This window comes from Vulpes lagopus, chromosome X (assembly GCF_018345385.1).
Source record: "Vulpes lagopus strain Blue_001 chromosome X, ASM1834538v1, whole genome shotgun sequence".
Classification (NCBI taxonomy): Eukaryota; Metazoa; Chordata; class Mammalia; order Carnivora; family Canidae; genus Vulpes; species Vulpes lagopus.
In genome coordinates this window covers 81,067,170-81,091,155 of record NC_054848.1, presented here as the reverse complement: position 1 = coordinate 81,091,155, position 23,986 = coordinate 81,067,170, and the positions used below count along the sequence as shown (strand labels likewise).

The following is a 23,986-nucleotide window of genomic DNA, read 5'->3' as shown; positions in this document are numbered from 1 at the left end:
GAGTAGAAGTGGCTAGGAGGCCCAGATCCTGTTCCCAGGTCTCCCACTAATGAGCTGTATGACCTTAAGCAGGTCATTTCCCCGCTTTGTGCCTTATTCAGGTAGGAAGGATTAGTTGGCTCCCTGCCCCCAGACCACTTTTCTGTTGGGAAACCTAGATATATACATGGAAGGCCACCAGGGAATAGAATCAGTGGCGAGTGGTGAGACATGGACAATAGGTACATTTGGAGATGGGGAGAGAAGTGGCTGGTAAGCCAAGGCCTTACCTAAAGGACAGAGAGAATAAGAGCAGTGGCTGCCAAATCAGGCAGACCTGGATGAAGTATTGGCCCTTCCCCCTGCCTAGCTGTATTACCCTGGGCAAGTCATTTGCTCTAGCCCAAATTTCACTTTCCTCCCCCATCAAAGGAGGGAATGGAACTCATTGATCCTCAAGGTTCCTTCCATCTCTCTGAATATGTAGGAAAACAAAAATGCAACAAAAAGAGGCCAGAAATGCCAAATAGGCCAAAGGGGAGGATTGCACATTTAAGGAGGAAGCCAGCTGGTGTGCACAGACTTGTTTGCCAGGAGAAAAGAAGGATGGTGCTCCCAGAGCAATAGTGGGCTGCTGGTGAGGGGTGGTAGGAAAGGAGAGGAAGAAAAAGAGGAAAAGGCAAGTCAAGGTCATCTCAAAGTAGTGATTGGGAAGGTTAGACACCGATGCATGTTCAAGGAGAGAGGGCTTAGTGGGTAAGGAGCCACCTCCTGGCATGGCGGTACCAAGCGGCTCCCAGACCATGTTGAGGGTGGTGGTGAGTGTTACAACAGACTCACCAAAGGGTAAGCCCTGAGTGGACAGTGGGGAGTTGGAACACTTTCAAACCCATGGGGCTTCTTCCATGGAGGCAAGCATGGACAGAGGCCCATCACTAAGAATTTGATAGTCTTAGATCTTATGCATTACTGACCTCTGCCTGGGACCAGAGAAAAAAGTCTGGGCAGGTTATGGAACTGAGGGCCTAAAAGGGGATTCAGCCTGCATGGGATCATGTGACCATGTCATGGCAGGACCAAGAGCAAAAGTTGGTCTCCTTCCCGATTTAAAGCATCGGCCTGTGGTGTGCCCCCTGTCCCATCCATCGGATGCTCTTAAAAGAACCCCTGATTGAAATTGTTGGGCTTTTCAGTGGGGGTGTGTGTAAAAAGTGAGGTGAAAAAACGTCAGTTCCAGGTAAATGAGGTTCTTGGGTCGTTGTGAGGCCCAGACACATTGGAGGGTAGCTGGTGGGCCCTTTGGCCACCAGGGTCATGCTTGGGGCAGGAGCAGTGACAGCTGGCTTAGGGGTGAAGAGTGTTCCAGAGTCAACGAGGTCCTTAAGTACCAGTGCTAGGTGTGTGATATTGGGCTGGTCACAAACTCCCTGAACTGCCATTCCCTCATGTATCATCTGTGAAAACAGAACAAAACAAAATTACATAGGGTTGTTGTGAGAAATCAAGAAAATAATGCATGAAATGCACTTGGCACAGTGCCTGGTACCTAATAACCTCTCAATAAGTAGTAGCTATTATCATCATCATTCTTTCCATTACTGGTTTAACAAATGTGAGATTTGGTGATCTTTCTTACCAACCTCCCACTGCCACCGAAGACCCAGACTCTATGTGGTGGACTCCCCTCTTCCTTCATTTACCTGAGTCCTGCCACTGATTCAGCTGCTTCACCTTTGGGCCTCTGAGACCACCTTTGCCATCTCTATTATGGGACCAGCCTTCTTGGTGGCCTGTAGGGAATCCCACCTCCCCCAGACCTGCCTGCCAACATGGGGGCCTGGCAACAGGCAGAGGCAGGGAGGGCGGCAGGTGGCCAGGGCCAACAGAATGAGGCCATGCTTTGCCACCTTGTCACCAGTCCCTGGCAAGGCCTGGTAAGGTCACCTTTTGCTTCTGATTTCCTCCTGGGAAGGGCAGGTTGAAAGGAAACCCTGAGGGAGCATTCAGAGGAAGGCAAGGGCTTTGCCCCCACAATCTGGGGAGAAACCTTCTTTCCAGTGTTTGCCAGACCAAAAGACATTCCAGCCAAGGGGACTGCCATGGCCCTAGTACAGGAGCAGAGCAAATACATCTGTGCCAAACTGTGGTGGGCATCACTCTCTAGCCTCTAGGAAAAGCTCAGGAGCTCCTGATTTGGGGCAGTGGTGGTGGGGGGAATCCCAGATTTTCTTAGGTAAAGAGACTCATGGGTGAGGTCCTTCAGAGGGAACTGATTGCTTATTCTGGGAAATTCAGAGGTTGCCCCAAACTGCTCCCAGCCTCTCATCCCTGGTGGGGGAGGGGGGGTTCACCAGAGAAACTGTGGCACTAGGCCAGGGAGGCCCGAGATCCCATTCTAGTGTGCAGGTCCTAGAGATCAAAGAGCCCAGCCCACTATGGGGGTTGAGAGGTAAAGGGGAAGATCAGAGGGAAAAGCAGGCAGGCAGAGCCTGGCGAATCTAGAGGTGGAGCAGGCAGTTGCCTATCTGGCTTGATTTCAGGAGGCTCAAAACAGACTCCACCCCCAAAGCTCCACCCCGCCCCCCCACCCCCACATAGCCAAACAATGGTATATTTTTTGAGCACATGCTGGGTGTTCTGTTCTGTGTTCAGCCTCTGTAGCAAATGGTCAAGTTCAATCATTCCCAGCCCCAACCCCCACCCTAGAGTCCTTCCTTTTAAAAGCTTTTGATGGGGATGACTGAGGTCAGGGCTAAAAGAGTGGTCATTCGGCACACGGATGGCTGGAGAGGGAGAGAGAATGACTAGAGGCCCTTGGATGGCAAAGGAAGGCCTACTGGTACATGATGGGTGGTGAAGAGGACAGGGGCAGGGCAGGAGATGTTCTTAAAGTGGAGCGGAGGTGCACAGACCAGACGTGGCTTAGGGCCAAACCCTAGAGGAGAGACAGGACAGGAGAGAGGAAAGGTTCCAGAGGCGCACTGGCATCTTTTATAAGGAGGGCCCTACAGTCCAACCTGAATGAGCCCTTCAAGCATAACAGAAGGGAGACATAATAATTCCTTTTATTTGTCCAGGACCTTGCCATTTAAAAAGCTCGCTCTCTTTCTCCCCCCCCCCCCACACACATTCTCTCTCTCTCTCTCTCTCTCTCTCTCTCTCTCTCTCTCTCTTCTTTCGTCTTTATAGCTCTGTCAAGGTGGGTAGGGCATGGAGTGATTGACGCCCATTTGACAGATGAAGAAATTAAAACTCTGAGAGATGAAATGACTTGCCCAGAGTCACACAGACCGTTTTAATGGGATTGATGGAATCAAAACTTTGGTCTCCCAACTCCCCAAGGAAAGCAAATGCCAGAATCAGCCTAATGAGCATTCAGAGCAGAGTGTGGAGGTAAGCACCTCCATAGTGTTATCTTGGGAATTCTGGGAAGGGCCCCCCACCCCATAGATACAAGTGAGCCGAGTGAGGCTCACTTGTACCTGAAGTGTCACTCTTAAGAGATTCATTCTTTTGGATTGAAACTGTGGCCCCTGTTACAATGTGATGGGTGCTGGAGGAAAGGGTGGGGCCATGGGAGAAAATCTTAGCACCTCTGAATAATGCCCAAGATTCCTCCTAGGAGAAGGCCCTGGCCACAGAGTGGGGGAGAGGACACGGCGGGGGGGGGGGGGGATGTTAGGAGGGGAGAGGAGGCTGTGCAGGCAAACCTCCCCCTTTTGTGTAAGAAGGGGAGGAGTTGCGTCAGAGTGTAAATGAGGGCAACACTGAGAAGGGGGGCAGGTCTGCCCAGAAGTGGGCCTCTGAGAGCTCTGATGGGTGACTGCACCAGAGTCCTTGGAGGGAGGCTGGGGGGGAGGGGGATTCCACATGGCTCTGTAGGGAGGACAGTGGGGCCGCCTGGACAAGGAAGCAGGATAGCCTAAGAAACTGGAATTGTGGAGGGGTGGGTGGGGGTGGGGGAACTATTCAGGGAGCTGGCCTGAAGCCGGGGGCAGTCCCAAGGGGGTGAGCTGAGGCTTGAGAGCTCCAGGCCCCGTTCCAGCTCCTGACCTTGAGTCACCATGCAACTCGGCACTTTTCCTACCTCAGCCCAGACACCCATCAGGTCTCTGTTATCTCGGCTTCCTGTTTTACAGAAAACTGTGTAAAAGTGACTCTCCTGACTCCTCCTGACCCACCCTGCCCTTCCTACAGCCCTTACCACCCTCCCATCCAGCATCCTGCAGGCCTCCTGGAAGCTCTTGCCTGCTACTTAGGGTCCTGAAGGCTGCCCCTGCACCCCACGGTCCTCAGCACAAGGGCCTGAAGGCTTCACCCAGCCCTTGGCCTGGGCCTCTCCACTCAGAGGCATGGCTGCATCTGATGAAGTCAAGGCTGAGAGATGATTAGAACCAGCAGCAACCTCAGAAGTCACTTTTGCCATTCAGTCATTTAGTTCGTTCATTCATTCTATTATTCCATTTGTTGAGCGTTGCTATGTGCCAGACACTGCTCTAAACCTGTGGCGTATGGCTTCATGAAGCCCCCAGTCTAAAGAGGGGTATCATTCACCAAGTAAGCACCCAAGTCAATATAAATTTGCAGCCCTGATCCTGTCTTTTTACATACAGGGGAAACTGAGGCCCAGAATGGTTACAGGACTTTTCCAGGGTTGTTCTGGTAGTCAGGGACAAAACAGGACCAGAACCCAGGTCTCCTGATTACTATTGCAGTGCTCTTTCCACCATGTTCTAGAAATAATAAAGCATCAGTATAAGGACATGGTATTTATCCTTCTCTGTAGAGCCAGGCTTACCTATAGTCAGAGTAGCCTGTGGCCTACTTGGCAAGATTTGAAGATCCCTGAAAAACAATATCCCCCCCTCCCATGGTCATCCTCCCCCCACAGTTCTTTCCCTTTCCATCCCAAGAAGCCCCACCCATGCCTAAAATACCACTGACTGAAATCTATGGGTTAAAGCCCCTGTGGTAGGCCTGAGGAGAACCTATGAGCCATTACCTATCATTGACACAAATACAGTTCTCTGATTTGTCCTTTAGGATTGGCTCCCAAACCAGGTATGTTGCATTTGGTGGAGGGAGACTGAGTCTCCCTTAAAGTGGACACTTCTAGGGAGGGTGGGGCATCCCAGATGGTAGTAAGGGGGGGCCCACGAAACTCCCAGCAGCAGGAGGACGGACACAGGTCACCTGAGGGGACAGGCAGGAGGAAGGTACCTGAAAAAGGAAGCAGGAAGGTTCTGGAGGCAGACACCTGCTTCACAGTTTGGCCCCGGGGGCCAGCCCTATGCCTACAGCATGATCCATGACATTTTGTTTTAAAATACATGTTTACATTTGGTCTTTCCTTATACTAGATTATACTAAGTCTTTTGTCCCTTCTGCAGCCTGGCGTCTGAGTGGTTTGTACGTGCAGTTCCTGAGGGGCCTTCCCTGAGTCTGGTCAAGCAGTTGCCCTTAAATGGACCTCCAGTCCCTGAGTTGATCTGTCTCATCCTGACCTGCCGGGGGGCTCCCCTCTCTTGGGACTACAATGGGAATCAACCAGCCTGCACCCTAGGGCTCCCCACCCAGACCCTGCTGAGGTTTCCAGTTCTCCTGCAGCTGTGATGGTGGAGGTTTCAGTGGGAAGGAACATCTGTGCCTAGAAGGTAGCCTCCACTGGAAATCTCAAAACAAAGCAAAATGCCTAGCTGGAGCCGACCCAGAGCTTTAGAATCAGGGGTTCACGTTTGGCCTCTGCCACTTACTAGCTGGGTGATCCAAGGCAAGTCACTTAACCTCTCTGGGCCTCTGTTTCGTCATCCACAGAATGGACCTAATGACAATATGATACCCACCCCCTCCTGTCAACTACCTCAACTGTTGACAAGGTTCCAAAGGCTAATGTATATAAGGCTCTTCGCACAGTGCCTGCTGAGCTATCAGTACTCAAGAGCTGCTGCTGTTCTTACTCAGACCAGATGTGGCTTTGAGGTCTCCCGGTGATAGGTCAAGACCTAACAGCTGTCCATCACTGCCCCCTTGTTGAAGCGAGGCTTTTATAAGACAGGTTTGCATAAAGTGAGGCCCACCTGTAGGGCATTCTCCCCGTGCTGGTGATTCATGGGTGGGATGCATTCCACCCACCTAATTTAAGCCATTCTACATTTTCTTCCCCCTGACACAGACGTGTTTACAGGAGGACAGTCCCATTCAAAACAAGATGAAAATACACTGCTGGCCCGGAGCCCCAGGCTAACTGGTTTCAGGTCCTCTCCCAGCTGTCAGCACCTCACAACAGGGCCATGGGGTGGGGGTGGGGGCTGCCCGGCCCTATTCCCCTGTCTCCCTCCCTCCACCCAACCTGGCTCCACCTGGTGTGAGGCAGTTAGCCATCACCTGGTTAAGCCAGAGCGGGGGGCTTCAGGGCTGAGGTTCTGCCAGCGTTTTTACAAAAGCAGGAAGGAGGGGTATCAAGGGGCAAGGGCCACCGGCCACCCTGGCGAGCTCTGGTGTGAGGATTGTGCCTGCTGCCAGGGTGGCCCAGTGCAAAGTCAGAGAGGAGGACTGCCAATGGAAATGGCCAAAGAGAGCTCCCCCAGCAACCTGCCTTTCTGCCTGGCACTCCCCTCCCCCACCAACCAGACTCATTCCTTTGGGTTTATAAAGGAGGCTCTGGGTATAAAGAAGTGACTTCATGGGGAGGGGGAACCCAGCGACCCCTTATCAGCCACAGAGCCCACCTGAGAGTCCCCTTCTCACCCATGCCGCTTATAAGCAAGTAAGTAGAGGAGGGTATATGCAGGGAGGATGCCCGAAGAACAAGCAAATGAGATCCCCTGGACAGGGAACGCTGAAGGTCAGTGTTGCATAGTAAGGCTCTGGTATATCCCTGCTCCTCACAGCTTCTTCAGAGCCCATTCCCGAGAAGAGCAGGAGGAGATGATCTCCTTTGTCATAAACTCCCCTGCTCTTTGAGCTGCCTGCTCAGGCACTTTGGTCACATTGAGAGCGAGCCCAGGAATATGTGGGTATATCTGCCTGTACCCCTGAGAGCCCAAAGACCCAGTTAGCCAGGAGCTGTTGTGAGGCTCCTTCGCAGGCAGCACTCCACCCGTCTATACTTAGCCAGCCCCAGGGCAGTTCCCCCAGGAGCCCCCTACTATTCAGACCGCACTAGGCAGGCCACGGTGTTCCTTCCCAGAGAACTGAACAGTGCCCCTCCCAAGAAAGTCTTTTCATTTTAACAGGGATCCTCAACACTTCAAACCCATGGTGACATTAACAGTGAGAATTTCCTTTACCTTGGCCGGTATTGGTTATTTTTGGTCAGGACGGGGTTGTTGTTGTTTTTGCCTGACCCTCCCCCACCTCACCCCCCCCCACACACACACACAGCATTCCAGTTATATGGCTGTCACTCGCTCAGAATCAGGCCTGCTAGCCCCAAATCCCTCTTTGATGTTGCTGCCAGCCGAGACTTGGCTGCCCTGGTCCCGGGCTTCATCACCCTCCACTGCTCCCTGTGGGTGCCCTGTTCCCAACTGACCCAGCCCCTCCAGCTAAAGATGGAAACTGACCAAAGTCCCAGCATTAGTAGAAAACCATAAACGGGTGCACATGCACATGCACACGCACACGCGCACACACACACACACACACGGGTGAATTATCCCTTTTATTGAAGAGGTCGAGCCGTGGTTCCAGGTTGTTAGTGGCTACTTAATTAAATTGTACTTGGGTTAGGTTTCCCAAGTATGTTTGATTTTCACTAGTCTTTCATGTTTTTTAACTGCAGAATTGCTCTCAGACAGTGATTGTCTCCAAATCACAGTGTTAACAGAAGGCGAATTCATGAATTTGCCTATATAGTTCTTCCCTACAGAGGCTATTAGCAAAGTTCTAACACTTGTCCGAACCTTTTAGTTATTCATTAAGCATATATTTACCATCTTGAGACTGTGTGCCAGGCACAGGTCCAGAATCTGGGGGCACAGTGGTGAATAGGATAAACCTCTATGCCTGCAGAACTTGTATTCTCAGTCTAGGAAGCCAGTCCATGCTCGCTGAAGATCTTGTGTGTTGCCCACTTCCAGTCATGGTCTTATCTGGCTGTGCCTTTGGTCCTGCTTGAAAGACTTGAGGTCCTGCCGATTACTGATTGCTTGTGCCATCCAAGAGGCCCTTGAGGCCAAAATGTTATGCAAGTTCAAGTCCTGTGTACTGGGACAGATTGCTAAAGAACTTCAAGAGACTGAATTTACTTTTTTAAAGATTTTGTTCATTTATCTGACACACACAGAGAGAGAGCAAGCACACAAGCAGAAGAGAGAGAGGGGCTTTGACATGGATGGAACTGGAGGCTATTATGCTGAGTGAAATAAGTCAAACGGAGGACAAACATTACATGGTCTCATTCATTTGGGGAATATAAAAAATCGTGAAAGGGAATAAAGGGGAAAGGAGAGAAAATGAGTGAAAATATCAGTAAGGGTGACGAAACATGAGAGATACCTAACTCTGGGAAACGAACAAGGGGTAGTGGAAAGGGAGGTGGGCGGGGGGTTGGGGTGACTGGGTGACGGGCACTGAGGGAGGCACTTGGCAGGATGAGCACTGGGTGTTATGCTATATGTTGGCAAATTGAACTCCAATGAAAAAGAATAAAGCCATTTAAGTATTAAAGATATATATAAAAAAAGAAGAGAGAGGGAGAAACAGACTTCCCACTGAGCAGGGAGCCCAATATGGGGCTCGATCCCAGGACTCCGGTATCATGACCTGAGCCACAGGCAGATGCTTAACTGACAGAGCCACCCAGACGCCCTTCAAGAGACTGAATTTAAATGTTGATTCCACTTTGATACCAGTCCCTCATGTTACCCCCGCCCCCAAGCAGTACTGGTGACTTGTGACACAATGGAAACAAAACTTGGAACCTGGACAAAAAGTTAGAAATGCCAGACTTTGAAATAGCATTGATAGGGCTGCTCACCCAGTGAGCCGTTGTGTCAGCAGTGTTTGGGGACCAGGACCCTTACTCATCGTGGAGCAGTGTTTGGGGACCGGGACCTTTACTCATCATGGTCACACCCTTGTTACTTTCCAAAAAACATGGCTATGCCACCTACAGGATGTCCACCAAGTCTGGAACCATAGGCAGATATATGTCCATGTTGTTGTCAAGACATCGTCAGTCTGCAAAAAAGAATACAATGATATTATCTCTGTTTCCAGACTTTGGGGTGTCTGTACACATATCCACCTTGTGTGGTGTATATGTCAGGGAGAGAAGCATCATTCCTATGTCATGAATAAGCAGATGGCAGCACAGGGGGTTTAGAGCCTTCTAAGCAGTCCACCAGCTGTCTAATGGCCAAGGTGGAGAAAGAACTCTGACCTCCTGATGTACTTTCTTCCTGCTTGACCAAGTTCATATAGAATGGGTGCTAAAGCCAAGTTTCTCAGGGAGCACCTCCCCTGGCATAGGTACTAGGGCAGTCCCTCTCGATTCTTACCATTATTCTCTAAGAGCTCAGGAACCAGCTCAGTGGGCCAAGTCCATTATTGCAGTAGCCTGCTGGAGAAAAATCACCCAGTGACAGGACCAATGCCTCTGGATTATCTCCCAACTGTGCTCGGGCCCCAGTGCCCCAAGATACCCAGGGACTATCTGTGAAACTCCTTTCTTCTCAACTGCTGAGCTAGGAACTGTCTATACTTGGCCATTCCTCAGTTTCCATATTTACTTTAGCTCTTCTACGGATCTGTCAACAAACTCCATGGTATTACTAGTTTTAGCAAATAACAGGATGTCAGAACTGTTGACCAGGACTTGTTACTTTGCTATTGGAGCTGTATCCTGGGACATAGGGGCCAGTGTTCCTCTTATTTTCTAAGATGTCTGAGCTTTGGCAGGAAACCTTTTCCGGGCAGGCCCACCACACTCTGCCCATGCTACAGGCCCTGGAAGGCTACTCCACCCACAAAGACCTGGGCCCTTTGTCCTTGCTCAGTGGTACAGAGATGTCCGAAGGTAGATTCCCCCACCCACCCAAAAAAAATCAATACAAATGTTTTTGAATTTTCCAGTTTGGTGCTTTACCCTTAGACTTCTGCTATGGCCTTTAAAACAAATCTGTACTTGGTAAGATGGTGTTGGGACTTAACACTCATGTTGTAGAGAAGGGTGGGGGAGAAGGGTGATATTTTAAGCTGGCACTAAGAATTTCCAGGCTTTGGCCCCAAAATATCTTTCTCTTCTAACCCCACCCCCCTGCACTGCCTGTCTCAAGGAGCGAGAGGGGAGGTTAAAAGGGTCACTGTTGCTGACAGGCAACCAGGAAGTCCAAGCCTTGGGGGAAGCATAGCCTTTGTTTATTTAAGCCCCAAACCTAGCAGGCAGTGTAAATTAAACATAAAAATAAAATAAAATACCAAAACACAGGCCGGATGCATGCCACAGAGAGCATCGAATTCCCCTTCGGCCCTCCCTTGGGAGAGAGGAGTTGGCTGAGCAGTGGGGGCAAACCTTCTTGCTAGGGAGGAGCTCACAAGCCATGGGAGGGGTGAGGATGGTAGGGGCAGGGGAGCTGAGGTTTGGATCAGGGTGGGGATGAGCATGTTTGCAGAAATCCTGGTGACTCTTTGTAGTCAGCCCCAGCAGGCTTCTGGGCAGGGTGGGGGTGGTGGGGAATTAGTCACACCCCTCCAGCCAATCTCAGAATGGACCCATGTTTGACCTGGTGGTGATAGCCACAAGGCGAGCAAGAGCTGGCTTTTGTGGAAGGGAGGCAGGGCTGGGTTAATTGACCAAACTGCGCTATTAGAAAAAAATCAGCCCTTCCCTGTTCTCTCCCTCCCCCCAGGGTTCTTCTCCTTCTCCATTCTGGGATGCCCACCTTCTGTCCTCAAACTCCCAGGCCAAGAGTTCCCGCCACTGACAGCTGTGAAGTGTCTTAGAAGCAATCCGTTCCTCCTAACAGGCAAAATTTGGCAGAGGTTGATTTATAAATAAGAGCAGGTTTGGGTTATCCTTCTAATAGCATCTCTCATTCATGTTCTGATCAAGTGTTCAGGAGTGAAAGGGAAAGAGAGCGAAAGGCAAACAGACATTAGACCTGGAATGTGCTGAACCCTATCATTGTGTATCATCCAAAGTAGATCTTGGTGACCTTTCCAAAGAACATGGCTATGCCACCTACAGGATGTCCACCAAGTCTGGAACCATAGGCAAATATATGTCCATGTTGTTGTCAAGACATCGTCAGTCACTCTGGGGGCTCTTTGGGTAGACCTTTTTTTGGCCGTCCCCTTTAGGCCAGCGGTTCTCAAAAGCAGTTCCATGGAGTAGAGACAGAGAGTTGCATCCGACCCATCGGAAAACACCCTTCCCAAGCCACACACTATTCCACTGGATCTTCTAGGGCTGGAGTCCAGCCATAAGTTCCCTCTAGGAGATCCTGATGTTAAGAACCCCATGAGGACCCATCCGTTTCCTTCTGCAGCCCACCAGCAAGGTGTACCTGCTGTGTGTCTGGTTGCCTTCCAGTGCTGATCTGCCACTGACCACTCTGTTGAAAGTAATAGGAAAATTGAGTTCATACTTGAGTACTCGTCACTGATAATAGCAGACCATGGCCCTTTCCCAGGGCTTTTGGCAGGAAGAATAAACATTCCTAGTTCCTTGAATTATAAAGCGGTCCTGGAATGATCATTAGAATCCAAGGTTCTGATTTGGATGGTGACGTTTGTAGACACTACAGTAGTCTGGTCGGGCAAAGGACTGAGAGGACTTTTGCTCAGTGCCCTTCAAATCAGACTTCTCAGGTAGCCGGTCACATGTGGCATCTGTGCCAGGGCTGGCTCTAGTTAGAACTGTCCTCATGGGGAGCCTGGGAGAGCCATTTCTTAGGCATTCATATGATTGATTGTGTACACGTAATGCTTGGGGTTTGTTTTTTAAAGGTTTCAATTATTTATTCATGAGATACAAGAGAGAGAGAGAGGCAGAGGGAGAAGCAGGCTTTCCACAGAGCAGGGAGCCCGCCTTAGGACTCAATGCCAGAACCCTGGGCTGATGACCTGAGCCGAAGGCAGATGCTTAACCAACTGAGCCACCCAGGCACCCCACGTAGCACTTGTTTTTTATTTCCCCTTTATTTTAATGTGTGATTGACATCTTTGAAACCTGTGGACCTAGAGGCACCAGGGATTCCTGTTCCTGGTGTACAGGGTGAGGCTTCAGCTGGCTCCCCCTGTACCCCCTCTAAGCTTCCCCTAAGACCCCATCACCTAGGATGTCTGCACAGCACGTGGCCAGCTCTGGATGTTGGAGAGAGCCAGGGCTATGTCTTTTGATACTCTGGCTTGGTCTAGAGTGTCCTCCTGCTTTGCCATATTGCCCTGTCCTATTGCTTTACTGCTTCTTTTGCATCAGGAGGAAGCTGGCAACAGCAAGAGACACACAGAGACAGGGAGGCAGAGGGGGAGGATCTGCATGATGCCCTTCTTCTGCCTATATCTGTGAACTGGACTTGGTGAAAAGCTGAGAGAATGTTTACATAAATGTGTGTGTGTGTGCTTCTGTGCTTCTTTTTCCCTCCTGGTGAGGTGTGTATTCCTTGTCAGCAATTCTCAAACCAGGCCAGGAGGCTTTCCTTAACTCTCCCAACACTCCTTTGAGTTCCCTGGCACTGTTCCCATGGCTGAGGTTGGGGGGAAAGGTGGCCTGCCCAGGAAGGAGCTTGCCTCATTTTTCTTCTTCTTTCCGTTTGGCCAGTATCGTGTCCCCTGCCCTTCCCAGCACTGCCTCACTCCAGGGAGGCTGCCTTCCTTCCATCCAGGAAGCTCTGGGGTGAGGGTAGGTGGCCAGAGAGTAGGAAGCCCTTTTCAGAGCCCCTTTTCACCATCCAGAGTCCTACCACAGAGGATCAGGGAGCTACCTCAAGTGAGCCCTTGGTGAATAGCTCTGCTGTGAGGTAAGCGACGGCCTGAGTCATACAATGCAAGAGCCCTGGGAGGCTCCTCATGCTTCCCCATCATGGCCCAGGAGCCCAGGTGCCTAAAGAGGCTGGCATTATTACCATCATTTTGTTCCCCAGGAAACCTGCACCACTACAAAGGTCACCCATTCTATATAGTAGGACCCACGATGGAGCCAGGTGCTCCACCTTGGCTTCTTCATGGGCCTCTTGTCTGCTGGCTCCACATCCCCAATAGGATCCTCCTCATTCTCATCTTCCAAAAGCATTGCCAATAGCCCTAAGTCTTCCACATACCACTCAAAGTAACCTTGACAACTGCCAGAAAAAAAAATGGGTTGGAATTTCAGGGTTGCTTCAGAGAGCAGCAGGGATGGAGAGAGCCCCTGCCAGTGTCTCCTTGGCTCACATAGGCTGGTGGAGGGCTGGTGCAAACAGGAAGAGCAGCCATGTTCTTGCTGCTTTCTTTCCCTGCCCCTGGAGTGGGCTGTGACCAGGGGTAGAGTGAGGAGTCTGCCTGCCTGAAGATGGCGCAGGTCTGGGAGGGTGAAGTGGAGCAGAGGTGAAGACCAAGAGGAGCTGATCGAAGAAGGAAGACCAAGAAATTGTCAGGTAGAGGTGACCCCCCCACACACCCTTGACACTGTCCATCTCAGAAGGAAGGGACGGGTAGACCAGAGAGAGCAGATCTATGCTTTGTTTCCAAGCAAAGTTTACAAACCCCTCGGTTTACAAACCCTGGGGGTTAAGGAAGAGAATCAGAGTGAGAGGCCCTGGCACTGTTGGCTACCATGTCGGGGAGCCTTTGGTCCCACATAGAAACTCCGAGCCTTGTGGCTGCTGTGTTCTCCCCAAAGGCTAGGGTGAGGAGAAGAAGATCACAGCCAATTCTGAGGAATGAAGTGATGCCCAGGCATGGCAGTGGTGTGGTCCTCCTGAACCCCAAGCTACCCTTCAACCCACCCTCAAGCCCTAGGCTTTCCCCACCTCCCGAAGCAAACATTTCACTGAGATGGAACCAAGTAGGAGCCTCCTGATTTTACCACAGGCCCAGGATATTCTGGAAGGAAGCATGATTTTTAACTTGTACTACCAGTTGGTTGGTAGGTTTGTTTGAATTTCCCCAAAATGGGCCTTGCACTTTGAATGGGCATTCAATCAATTTTGAACTGAATCGAGTGGAACCGACTTAAACTGAATGATTAGGGTGATGTGGAGAGGGAAGAGGAGGAGGAGAAGGAGGCGATGCCATTCACCAAGGTTAATTTTGTAGTCTGTTCTTCAGGAATATCTATTTCTGGCCCAGGGCTGGGTCATGGGAAGGGTGGAAAAAAAGAGGGCTTGGAAAAAGTATGGAGGTAGATTTTCCCAGCTGCGAGGCATAAAGTGAAGGGAGACAGGCATAAATATTGACACAAGGTTCATGAGATTTAAGATCCACCGAGCCAAACAGCATTCCTGGATCATGCTGCCAACGCTTCCAGTCTTGCAGAGGCACCAGGACAAACCGCCTCCCCCCGCCCATGAGTAGCTATCAAAGTTGGGGTGACAAAGATGGTTCCAACAAGGGCCTTTTTTGTACCTCTCTGAATGAGGGGGAGTGGGCGGGCTGCCCTGTCAGAATGGGGTTTGGTTCTGCCTGTCATCCATCGTGTCACTCAGAGATTGTCTGTGAAGCTCACATGGGACCCTGTCCGCGAGGGAGCTGAAAGGCACGATTCATGGCTCCTGTCGTCATTGGTGTCAGGATTTGGCCCAAATTGGTTGTCAGAGCTGCTTCTCCAAGACAGTGTCCATCTTCACTGGGGCTCTCCTCGGGGTCCCTCCCACGCTGGCCTTCTGCTTCTGTGTCTGCATCCTCCTCTCCTGTTTCCTGCTGCCCAGAGTCAGTGTTCTGAGCCTTGGCCATGCAGGGCAGTTCACATGACCCACAGAGGACAAGGCGCTTTCTCTGTCACTGTCTTTCTTTCTTGCTTCCCTCCTTCTGGACTTTGGGGATTTTCCATGAAGCCAAAGTAACCATGTAAGTGACAGTGGCCTTCCTGTCTCTAGTCCTCCACGCTGGAGGGGAATCAGAGGGGAAGAGAGAAGATAAGACAGACGCAAGGACAAATTTAAACGATGGCATTTCAGCCTCCTTATTCCCCCAGCCTCTTCAGAAAAAGGGACACGTAAGTAATTAGAAGGAGACAGAGCTTCAGCCGGAAGGGGGCTTGGGGTGGAGGAGTCAGTGGGGAGGGCTGTTTTTCAGCCATCCCATTAACTGTGCTAACGTTCCAGTGCTCAATATCCTTTTTGATTTCCTTTTCCAGCTCCTAACCCTGTGTTTGCTTTGTGGCTTGTCCCACACCTCTCCCATCGCGTCTTTTTCCGCTTCTCCTGACACAAGGCCTTGTGTTTTGCTGGCAGCATTGCTGAATCTTTGGGTGGAACACTGCCTGTAGAAAATAAGGAAGACTTGCCTATAAAGAGTTTCCTCTGGGCTGCATGGTACACAATGCTTCAAGTGTGACAAAAGGGGAAGTGAGATGTTCCCCCTCGCCACCACCCCCAAACCTACCGCACCCACCCCTCAGCAGCAGCATGCCGAGATCCGGCCCATGGCTTCTGCAGCCCAGACTACCCAGTCTCTGTCCCTCTGCCCCGTGGGAGCCCCAAGGAGGAAGCACTCTTGTCCTAAAGAGTCTGGCTTTTGAAATGGAACAGACCTGTGAGAATGCTGAGACATTTCTCCCAGCTTAAACAGGTCAACTTCCAGGGCCTCCTGAAATGGAGAGGGTTGGCCCTGTCCTCATGATACCACTCTCCGTCTAAAAAGGTCCACCGTGAGAGTGAGGGAGTGGCAACTGCGTCTAACTGCCGAATCCAGTAGCCTGAGGGCTAGACCTGAAAGCCAGCAAAGGATCTGGCTCATTGGCTGGGCGCTGTTGCTGGGCCGGCTCTGGGTGCAGGATGGAAGAAAGGGAATTTAGACACATTCACACAAGGCTGCTGGGCTGTGGATTCCCTGGCGCACTGTTTCCTGCCTGGGTCCCACCTCCGCAGGACATAAGGATGCAGAGAGCCCTGAGGATCAGCAGTTTGCTCAGAAAAGTTAGGTCAGATCATAGATATCTTGTACAGCATAAACTTGCACTGGCTGCAAGGTTTTGCGCAGATATTCTGGGCAGAGGAATTTTCTAGAGTGCCTGGGGTTAAGCAGAAAATCTTTTGGATTCCTCCTCCTTCTTCCCCTCTCCCCCTCCTCTTTGCCCTTGTTCAAAAAATCCCTCTACAAGGACATTTATATGCATTGTCTTGCCTTAGCGAGCTCTGGGATCTGGGGATTCAGCCATCGTTTCGTTTGCTAGTGGTGGAGCCTAAGGCCTCAAGGTGGCTGGCCACTTCTCACTTGGCTATCAGCTGGCAAACTAGAAGTGTAGACAGCATGAGAGATGGACTGAGTGTGGGCTGAACCTGGGACATCCTTTTAAAGTTGTTTTTTAAAACCAAATCCCTGATAGGAGATTGTTTTCTTGTGGTTGGCTTCATTCTCCTAAAAGCTGAGCACAGCAGGAATATGGCATGGGGGGGGGGCAGTTAATTAAGGATGCCAGTTAGTGGGGCCCTAGAAACTGAAGGTTTGATAGGACTACGATTATTATTCTCAGAATGCTTCCCTTATTTGGGGTATCGTATACCACAGGACGAAATATTTCCATTGTGGGAACCCCCAGTTAGATCAGTATCTCCTATTTCCTAGATGGAGTGAGCTTTCTTTGAGGACTGTGTGGCTGCCTTTTGAAATCATGTGGGCCCAGCCAGCACTCCCATAAGGTTCACTTGGACTCTTTGGATATGCTTCTAGTCCCTGATGCTGCTCTTCCCTGCCACAAGGGTCAGAAAAGCCAAGTGTGCTGACAGTCGGCCTCTGGACCACTTGTTCTGCCACTCAGCCTTTCTTCCTCCTCACTGCTTTCCTTGGCACCTCCCACCCAGCCCCCCCACCGCATAGATTTATTTACTCCACACCAACTCCCTACCCCACTACTAAGTGTGGTAGGAACAGACTTGGTCTTGAGGTCAGGGAGACAGACCTGGGTTGGAGTCCCAGATCCATAATTTCTTAGCTATGGTGCCTTGGACAAGGTAGCCTCTCAGACCCTTGGTTTCTTCATCTGTAAAATGATGGTGACAGTGCCACCACCACAGGCCTTGTGGTGCATCTGGCCCAAATGTCTGGCCCATAGCTGATGCTCACTTAGTGGTAGCCATGATTGTCAGTGAGTCTCAAGCTAAGCTTTTTTTTTTTTTTTCAAGATTTCATTTAGTTGAGAGAGGCAAGGAAGGGGAGGAGCAGAGGGGGAGTGAGAAAAACTTCAGCAGACTCTGTACTGAGTGCAGAGCCCAGATGAGCCCATGGGGCTCAACCTGGGGCTTGATGTGGGGCTCAATCTCACGACCCTGAGATCAGGACCTGAGCTGAAACTGAGAGTCGGACGCTTCACCGATGAAGTAACCCAGGTGCCCCATAAAACCCAGCTTATTTTTAATTGAAGTATCATTAACTTAAAGTTCAAACACAGCCTTGCTAGCAGACACAACTTCTTTTCCTTTCCTTTCCTGAACTACCTTGATTTCTCTGCCTCTGAGTCCATATAAGGGAGTTACCCTGGAGAAGGAGCTATGTTTCCTTCAGTCCTGTTCCTCGCCTCCCTAGTGGTGTTTTTTTCTCTGCCAACCCAGTTTATTTCTCCCTCCCTTTTTCTTGTCATAGTCTCCCTTGGAAGTTTGGGGGTGGGTAGCAATAGTTAGTTTGTGAGAACCATTTACAAGCCAGGGAGAGGTCTGAGGCTCTTCCTGGGGCCAAAGAAGCTCTATGTGGTACAGAGGGCAGATTAATATATCAGGGAATTCCAGTAGAGGTGAAGCTTCTGATTTAAGAAAGCTTTTTTTCCCCCTCCCTCAGCTAATGTCCTTAATGACCTATAAACAGAGTCTGCACTCTGTTCTGCTTACCACACACAGCTCCGTGCAAACACTTTGTGGGGAGGGCTTGTGACCTAAAGGTAACATAATATCTTGAGATTGGGATGGTTTCCCGCCTCACCTAGGGTGAAGAAAAACACCATCTTGGGCTCCTGGGTGGGTTTGCTTAGATACTTCTATTGTCAGCCCTTTTCAGGTAGGATGACCTTTGTACATTTGTTACTACCTATGGGACCCAGTAGGAGCCCTGTGTCACAGCAGCCAATGTTGGCTATTTGGTGGTGTAACTGCACTGGCAGTCTGGTGAAAAGCAAGGCCTTAAGACTGGGCTTAACTGGGGCCTTGGCCAGGGTGTCAGTGCCAGGCACCTGGTTAGAAGAAATATCCTGAGGCAAATAATAATTACCTCCTTTGCTGATAAGAGGCCCTAGTACTTTTCCAGTAGCCTGATTACATTAGGGTATTTCTTTGGACCACAGCCTGAGTCACAAACTGATCCATGGGCACTGGCCCTAGCTCCATCCAGACTATTGTATATGTGGTGTCCAATGTTCCCCTTCTGGTCCTGAGTTGGTGTAAATAATACTAGCAGTTGCATCATCACCTGTGCCTTCAGGTTCGGCGGCCCCCTCTGGCTGCAATTCTGCCTCTGTCCACCAGGTGGCCTCACTTAGGAGAGAGTAGGAGCAAAGCACCTCCAGCCTCTGCTGCCGCCTTTTATTTTTTAAGCTTGAAGCTGAAAAGAAGAAAAGTGTATTTTGATGGAAACATATGTAGCTTTTAGTTGTCAACATTATCCTTGTAACTGGGAATCTGTTCGTTCCCAAAGTAGCCTCTTCACCCTACCTATGGCTGGCCCCATCACAGAGCAGGTGTTTCCCTGGGATGGTTTGTAAATAGCCTTGGTTTGTAGTTTTGTTGTCATTTGCTGTTTATAGAAAAGTAACAAGATCTTGTTTTTAAAAACACAGACGTGAAATCCCGGATAATGTTGCATGTATTTTCTCTGCAGAGTAGGGTGTGGAGACCAAAGGAAAGGGGCTGGCATCTTGTGGTTGCTCCAGTGCTCATCCCCCTGCTGCCTCCCCCACCTCTGCCCACCTCCTCTGTCACTCACTTGGCTCCCAGCTTCCCCCTTGTACGTGTTCCCCCACTCGTCTGAGTTCTCAGGAAATTCTCTTCTCCCTCCATGCGCACTGGCACTCACAGAGTAGAGTAGTCCAGCCCTGTGCTCAGGTACTGAGCATGTCACAGATCTGTGCATGTGTCAGCACCCATCCAGAGGAGGAAGTAAGTGGGTATGTGCTGGGGTTGGGGGCAGACCAGCGGGCCAGCTGGCTGAGTGATAGGACATGCAAGTGGCAAAGTATGTGTGCAGAAGAGAGTTTGAGAGGGCAGGCGGCAGGAAGGAGGTGAGCCTCCTGATGATCAGAGTGGGTACAGGGCATGTGGTATGTAATGGCGTTGCAAAGCCATGGGGGTATGCTGGCTGACACCTGGAGAAGAGCTTTGAAAACCAGCGCCCCCCTTTACTGAATGCTCTCTGCTCTGGTTAGGGCATTCGTACTTCTCTAAGAATCCGCTCCAGTTCGGTTTTTACCAATCTCCGGAACCCTCTTTGGAGATGCCAGTTGGCACAAGAAAGTGCTGAACTGTTTACAGCCCTAGCCTAAGGTTCAGGGAGGGGATGTGGTTTAACTGGACCACAAAGCCTGGTATAGGACTCATTTGCATGGCCCCTGACGCCATGTGACGCAGCCGGCTCCTCCTATATAAAGAAGCAGGAGCCGAAATATCTCTGAGTCTGGGTTGGACTGGCGGCTGTGGAGTTTGTGACACACAAGGTGACACCCCTCGAGTCACTTCCCTTCAACTCTGAAGCGTCTGCCTGGCTTCGGGTCCAATCGGCAGCCTTCGCCCCCCTCCTAGCCCCCCGGGCAGGACTTGCGGAGCCCAGACCCGTGCAGCGCGCCAGCAGCCCGCAGCCACCCAGCCCGCCCAGCCCCGCCAGAGCTCCGCGGCCTCCCAAGCCATGAACGCCGAGATGTATCAGACCCCCATGGAGGTGGCGGTCTATCAGCTGCACAATTTCAACATCTCTTTCTTCTCTTCCCTGCTTGGAGGGGATGTGGTGTCCGTTAAGCTGGATAACAGGTAACCGCGGGCCGCAGCTCCTGAGCCCAGGCGCCGGCGGGGACTGGGCTGAGAGCGGGATCTCCGAGTGAGCCGCGCGCTGCTGGTCCCGTTCCCCAGCGGTGCAGCATCCTGGGAAGGGGCGGGGGTGGGGGACGCAGGGAGGAGGGTCACCGCCGCCGTCGGAGCGTCCCTGTGGCCGCTGCGCCGTGAGAAGGAGCTGCTGCAGCCCGAGGCAGAGGGGCGGCGGGGCGGGCTGGGCTGGGCAGGCCTGGGCAGGGGGCTGGCCGCGCGCTGTGCGTCGCCGGGGAGCAGGCCGGAAGCTTCCGAGCCAGGAAGGAATTCCTAGCTAGCTTCGGAGCCCGGTAGGTGCCCCCCGCCCACCGCGCGCGCCCCAGGGGTGGGGAGGCTTTTGGGCCGGCGCGGGGTTGAGCCGCGGGCGGGGGACTCCGTGGGCCATGAGCCCCCATTGTTTGCCCGTCACCCGGGGCGGCTGAGCAGGCCACCCTCGCCTGCGCGCCCCGGGACCCGCGCGCTGCTTCACGCGGAGCTCTGTCTGGGCTGCTGCGGCAGGAGCCAGCCCGGTTGGGGAGGTGCAGGCGGCTTGCTGCAGAGGCCCCAGGGGACAAAGTGCCTGGGACTCCGGGCCAGGGAGGCGGGAGAGGAGGAAGAACCAGGGCAGAGGGAGGACTTTGGCCACAACCGCCAGGTGCTCAGAGTGGAACTGAGTGGGTAACGCGGTGGCTTTGCTTTTTGTCTTGGCAGTGCCTCTGGAGCCAGCGTGGTGGCCATAGACAACAAGATCGAGCAGGCCATGGTGAGTGGCATCACTGCGTCATTCCCCATACCCAGACTGAGCTGCTGCTTATGTAACTTGGGGCAGGAATAAGGGGGTGGGTGTAAAGGCCTTTTGCCAAGAGCCTGAGGAAGCTGCCGGCCTGCTTCTTATCCAATTGGAGGCCCTAGGTAGCCTCCCATCAGAGTGGCACCTTCTAGGGCATTTGCAATCTGCCCTTCCTGGACTCCCTCCTTTCCTCCACCCTCTCTTTGCAACAGCCTCTGGCTCCCTCCTTGGGCAGTGTGCAGGGCAGGGAGCTCAGACACTTGAATTTGTCTGCATCCCTCATTTGGCAGGGGCCAGAGCTCATTGGATGCAACCACACTGCAGTACCTCTGCAGAGTCTGGGCTAGGGTCAGGAGTTGAGAGGAAACAGGAAGCAAAGCACCCTACCCCTTCTCCCTCTCCTTTACCAGGTAGAAGTCATACTCCACTGAGCAGCCAAAATAGCTGCTGGGGGTTGGGGCATCCAGCAGTTAGTCACCACTTATTTATGCCTTGGTGCCCAGTGACCCAGCTCCCTGCCTCCAGTGCAGTACTGAGATTCAAGAGAGGATGCAGCAGTCCTGGCACCTTCTCCTAGGGCCGGTGTCCTCTTGGGCCAGGTGGCACCGCTGGTGCAACTCAGTGTGCCAGGGCATGTGGAGAGGAGGAGACCCCCAAAATGACCAGTTTTGTTCTCTTGGGGGAAGATGTATAGAGCAGATAAATCAAATGGAGTGCCCTGCAGGTCCCTCTTGCAAGGTGGGCCAGCAGCAGGACCTTGTGTGGCATTGGGGACAGAGCTGAATACCAGCAACCAGCAGAGGTCTCGCCCAGAGGCTCCTAAGTGGCCAGCTTTGAAAGTCACTAGAAACTCACAGAAGAATCCTCTGCAGCTAGGAGGGCTCCCAACTCAGGCATGGCCCCCAACTCGAGCATGGCCCAGTCATATAGTGCTCCCAAGTGAAGCTGAAGCACTGTGGAGGGGGGTGCGTGGGGGGATAGGGCCTCGGGGCCAGCGTGCTGAGGGAAGACCCCAGGGGGGTGGTGGCGGCACAAGGCACAGCGCAGGCACCCTGTTGGCAGGTGCTTCAGTGGGCCAACAACGGCTCCTGGACAGCTTGTGATTCCTGCCCCACCCCCCTTCATGGCAGGATCTGGTGAAGAATCATCTGATGTATGCAGTCAGAGAGGAGGTAGAGATCCTGAAGGAGCAGATCCGAGAGCTGGTGGAGAAGAACTCCCAGCTGGAGCGTGAGAACACCCTCTTGAAGACCCTGGCCAGCCCAGAGCAGCTGGAGAAGTTCCAGTCCCGTCTGAGCCCTGAGGAACCAGTGCCTGAAAGCCCACGAGCACCCGAGGCCCCTGATGGTTCTGCAGTGTAAGTGGCTCTGTCCTCAGGGTGGGCAGAGCCACTAAACTTGTTCTACCTAGTTCTTTCCAGTTTGTTTTTGGTTCCCCAAGCATCATCTCACGTGGAGAACTTTACACCTAGCATAGCTGGTGCAAAGAGATGTCCTAAGGACATGGCCACCTGGGTCCACTCCAGTGACAGACCCCTGACAAAGAGCAGGTCTCTGGAGGCTGAGTTGCATGGGGGCCTCATCACCTCCCCCACCAGCCAGTGAGCCTCTAATGCCACGCTCCCAGGGCCTGGGCAACTTAGCTGCAACTGGCAAAGGAGAAAGTAGCATGAGGTGTGATGCCAGTTTACTCCAGAAAGCATAAGGGGTCTGTTTTTTCATTTCCATGGACATCTTCAGCAGCTTCACCTGACGACTGTTCCTTCGGAAGAAGCCACTTGTGTTTTTAGGCAGAGGCAACCTCTCTCTCCTCCCCTGCCTGGCCAAGGCGGGGCCACGGAAAGGAGAGATTGAGCCAAGTCAGCCTTCTGTTGGTTAATATGGTCTAATGCATGGCTTTGTGCACAGCCCAGTGTGGGATTACAGCTTTGGGATGACCGCTTACAAAGTTCTGTTTGGTTAGCATTGGCATAGATTTTCTATATAGCCACACGTGCGTATATATACCCATAGGGCTAGATCTATATCTTAGTGTAGCGATGTATACATAGACACATACACCTCTGTGTTGAAGGGCCTAACGGGTTTTGGGAGTATCAACTGGTCCCTTATCTCTTAAGGCGAATTCTTTGAACGCTGTTCATTTACCAAGTTGATCCAGTGTGTCCTTTCTGTTAAGTAAGACTAAAGAGTAAAGGCGGGGAGGGGGCCAGCCTCCAAATGCAGCCACGGATGTCTTGCTGCTGCAGCCCTTGCCCCATCTGTCCCCTGCAGACAGGTGAGGTCCTCTTTCGAATGCCAAAACCCACCATTCACTGGTGCTGATGACATAGAATGGGGTTGAGAGAAGATCAGCGGGGACTTCACATTGTCATTCAAAACCTTGTGTTTTTTTATGTTTGTGGAAAACCTTCAAGTGAATGGAATGATTGCCTTGCTGGTGTCCCTTTGTGGACCAGGGGTGGGAAGAGGGGATAACTTTGACCCTGATGGTGCCTGGGTGATGTGCTCAGGGAAGCTTGTCTCTGGGGGTTCTGTGGCAGTGAACACTTTCCACTCTCTGACACTTTATCCTGATTTATGTCTCCAGGATTTGGATTTTGATTTTTCAAACGTAGCTTGAAATTTCAATAAACTTTGCTCTTTTTGTTTTCTAAAAATAAACCTGGCATCTGAGTATAAATTGGGTAAGTGGTGGGAGCCCCTCGCATTGCTGGGGGCACTGTTTCCTGGGCTCACTGAACCTGTGTGAGCACCTCCTAAGTAACAGGCCAGCACTATATCCATCCGTGATCCTGCATAACTTGTCAAAATACCCTCATTATATGGGTGAAGAGGCTGGGGCGTGGCCAGTGTAAGTGACTTGCCCAAAGTCACACAGCTTTTATGGCAGATTGGGACCCAACCCCACGTCTCCCTCTGTCTTGCTCCTGCTCTCGTATGATAGCTTCGCAGCAAGTGGCCAGGTGACAAGTAACACATAGGTTCAACTTTATGGGCTGATGTGGGAGGAAGGATACCCCAAGGAGACCCAGAAGGAAAGGGGAGGGTATCCATGTGAAGGAACCAAATAAGTATGAGTGGCCTTCTTCCCC

General features: G+C 51.7%; 1 protein-coding gene across 10 annotated transcripts in view; it reads left to right on the top strand.

Annotated features, from left to right (window-relative positions):
- The window catches only part of TSC22D3 (TSC22 domain family member 3), a 62,344-nt gene extending 38,789 nt beyond the window's left edge, over window positions 1–23,555 (top strand). For 7 of the 10 annotated variants that reach the window (XM_041740740.1, XM_041740739.1, XM_041740743.1 and 4 more), the window contains 2 exons: window positions 20,814–20,865; window positions 22,023–23,555. In XM_041740740.1, coding sequence (XP_041596674.1) covers window positions 20,814–20,865; window positions 22,023–22,253 — 283 coding nt within the window. In that variant the 3' untranslated portion in view covers window positions 22,254–23,555. Of the gene's footprint in view, window positions 1–14,811; window positions 15,119–19,113; window positions 20,070–20,202; window positions 20,414–20,813; window positions 20,866–22,022 lie in introns of those variants that run through there. The other 3 variants (XM_041740745.1, XM_041740744.1, XM_041740746.1) reach the window with 3 other exon arrangements.
- Window positions 23,556–23,986: the final 431 nt, after the last annotated feature.